Below are 1,510 nucleotides of genomic sequence, written 5' to 3'. Positions count from 1 at the left end.
GGGGTGGGGATGCCCCGGGCTCGGGGAGGGGCCGCAGCTCTGTCAGCCGCGGCAGAGCCGCCGGTGAGCTCCGCGCGAGTAGAGCCAGAGCCCCCAGTTCTGTGCTTGCCCGCTCGCTAGCTTTCTCGATCACTCCCTCCCTTCCTCCCGGCGGCCGCGGCGGCGCTGGGGAAGCGGCGGAGAGGAGTGGCCCTGCCCTGGAAGAATGCGGCTCTGCCGAGGGGCCAGAACCCGACGCAGTCTCCCCACAGTTTGAACAGCTCGAGCCCAGGCGACCCAACCGCGCCTGTGGCAGACTCGGCCCCAGAGCAGCTGGAGGTAATCGGAATTGGGAAAGCAGGGAGGGCAGGGACTCGCACTCGGGGACGCGACAAGCACTCTGGTAGTCAGACAGACACGCATCCGCCCACGGGGGCGCAGAGATGCAGAGAGAGCCCGGGATATTGCCAGAGATAAAAGCCTAGCAAATAAAGGAGTGGCCCTAGATTTGGAGGCCAGTGAGTGGAGAGCGGAGGGGTGGGGGCTGAGGCTGAGGACCTGGTGGGGACCAGATGGGCAGTGCCAGGAGGAGAGGAACGTGTAGTTAGGAAAAGTAGCAGACGAAGTAAAGGACTCAGCCGGCACCACGGCCCATTTCAAGAGGGAAGCAAGGTCCCCTCCCAGACTTGTGGCACCTGGAGCCTCCCCTGGCTCCCTAATGGGGCTGCAAAGGGCAGAGTGGGAGGGGGAGCCCATTCCTCCACCCTTTTCAGGGAAGCTGCTAGATGGCACTTGGAGACTACACTCCCCCACCCCGCCCCCTCTCAATCCTGCCCCTAGGCCTCCTGAGCGTGAGAGGGTGAAGCTTTGTTGGGCCTGGGAAGCCAATCTTGGGGCCCTTGAAAAGGGAGCAGTGGACAGGGTAATGGAGAGCTGTTTGTGAGACTATCCAGCTCTTTGCACGTGAGTGTGTCAGTGTGCCGGGCACTGTGTCTGGCTGGGTGAGCTCCAGGACGCTGGCGTAAGTCCCAGTTTCTAGGCCCATACTTCTTCCAGGGCCCAGGTACTCAGGGAATCAAGGGCGTGATCTTACTGTTTTGTTTGAGCGGGATTAGTGGAGTGGCCCTGGTGAGTTAGGAGCGGGAGTTGGGCATCCTTCGGTTGCCCTGGTGAGCCACCCTATTCTGGAGCGCTCCCCAAGTGTCCCTCTCCTGCAGGCCCTGCTCGATCTGCCCATCGGGGCCTTCGGGCCCGGGATTCGACATGCGGGAGGAGCCCCGGCCGCGGCCTCCGCCCTCGGGCCTCGCCGGTCTCCTGTTCCTGGCGTTGTGCAGTCGGTGAGCCGTCCCCCTGTCACCCAGCCCGTGAGAGAAAGCCCTGGGTTAGAGGCCGGTCGGGAGACGTCGGAGGGGGCGCGAAGGCCTGGACCGCAGACCTGAGACGCCTTCTCGGTTCCCAGGGCCCTCGGCAATGAGATTCAGGGCTTGAAGCTGCCGGGCGGCGGCGAGCCGCCGCTGACCGCCCACACCGG

At 64.4% G+C, this 1,510-nt stretch overlaps 1 protein-coding gene across 1 annotated transcript in view; it reads left to right on the top strand.

The window, feature by feature from the left end:
• The first annotated feature begins 102 nt into the window (after nucleotides 1-102).
• WNT10B (wingless-type MMTV integration site family, member 10B) overlaps nucleotides 103-1,510 on the top strand; it is a 4,683-nt gene continuing 3,275 nt past the window's right edge. Inside the window, exons 1-3 of the mRNA XM_010858062.1 lie at nucleotides 103-318; nucleotides 1,197-1,316; nucleotides 1,439-1,499. Coding sequence (XP_010856364.1) covers nucleotides 1,243-1,316; nucleotides 1,439-1,499 — 135 coding nt within the window. The 5' untranslated portion in view covers nucleotides 103-318; nucleotides 1,197-1,242. The remainder of the gene's footprint in view (nucleotides 319-1,196; nucleotides 1,317-1,438; nucleotides 1,500-1,510) is intronic.

The sequence above is a fragment of the Bison bison genome, unplaced genomic scaffold (genome assembly GCF_000754665.1).
Source record: "Bison bison bison isolate TAMUID 2011002044 unplaced genomic scaffold, Bison_UMD1.0 scf7180017864383, whole genome shotgun sequence".
NCBI lineage: Eukaryota > Metazoa > Chordata > Mammalia > Artiodactyla > Bovidae > Bison > Bison bison.
The sequence above is the reverse complement of the archived record's forward strand: the minus strand, read 5'-3'. Positions and strand labels throughout refer to the sequence as shown.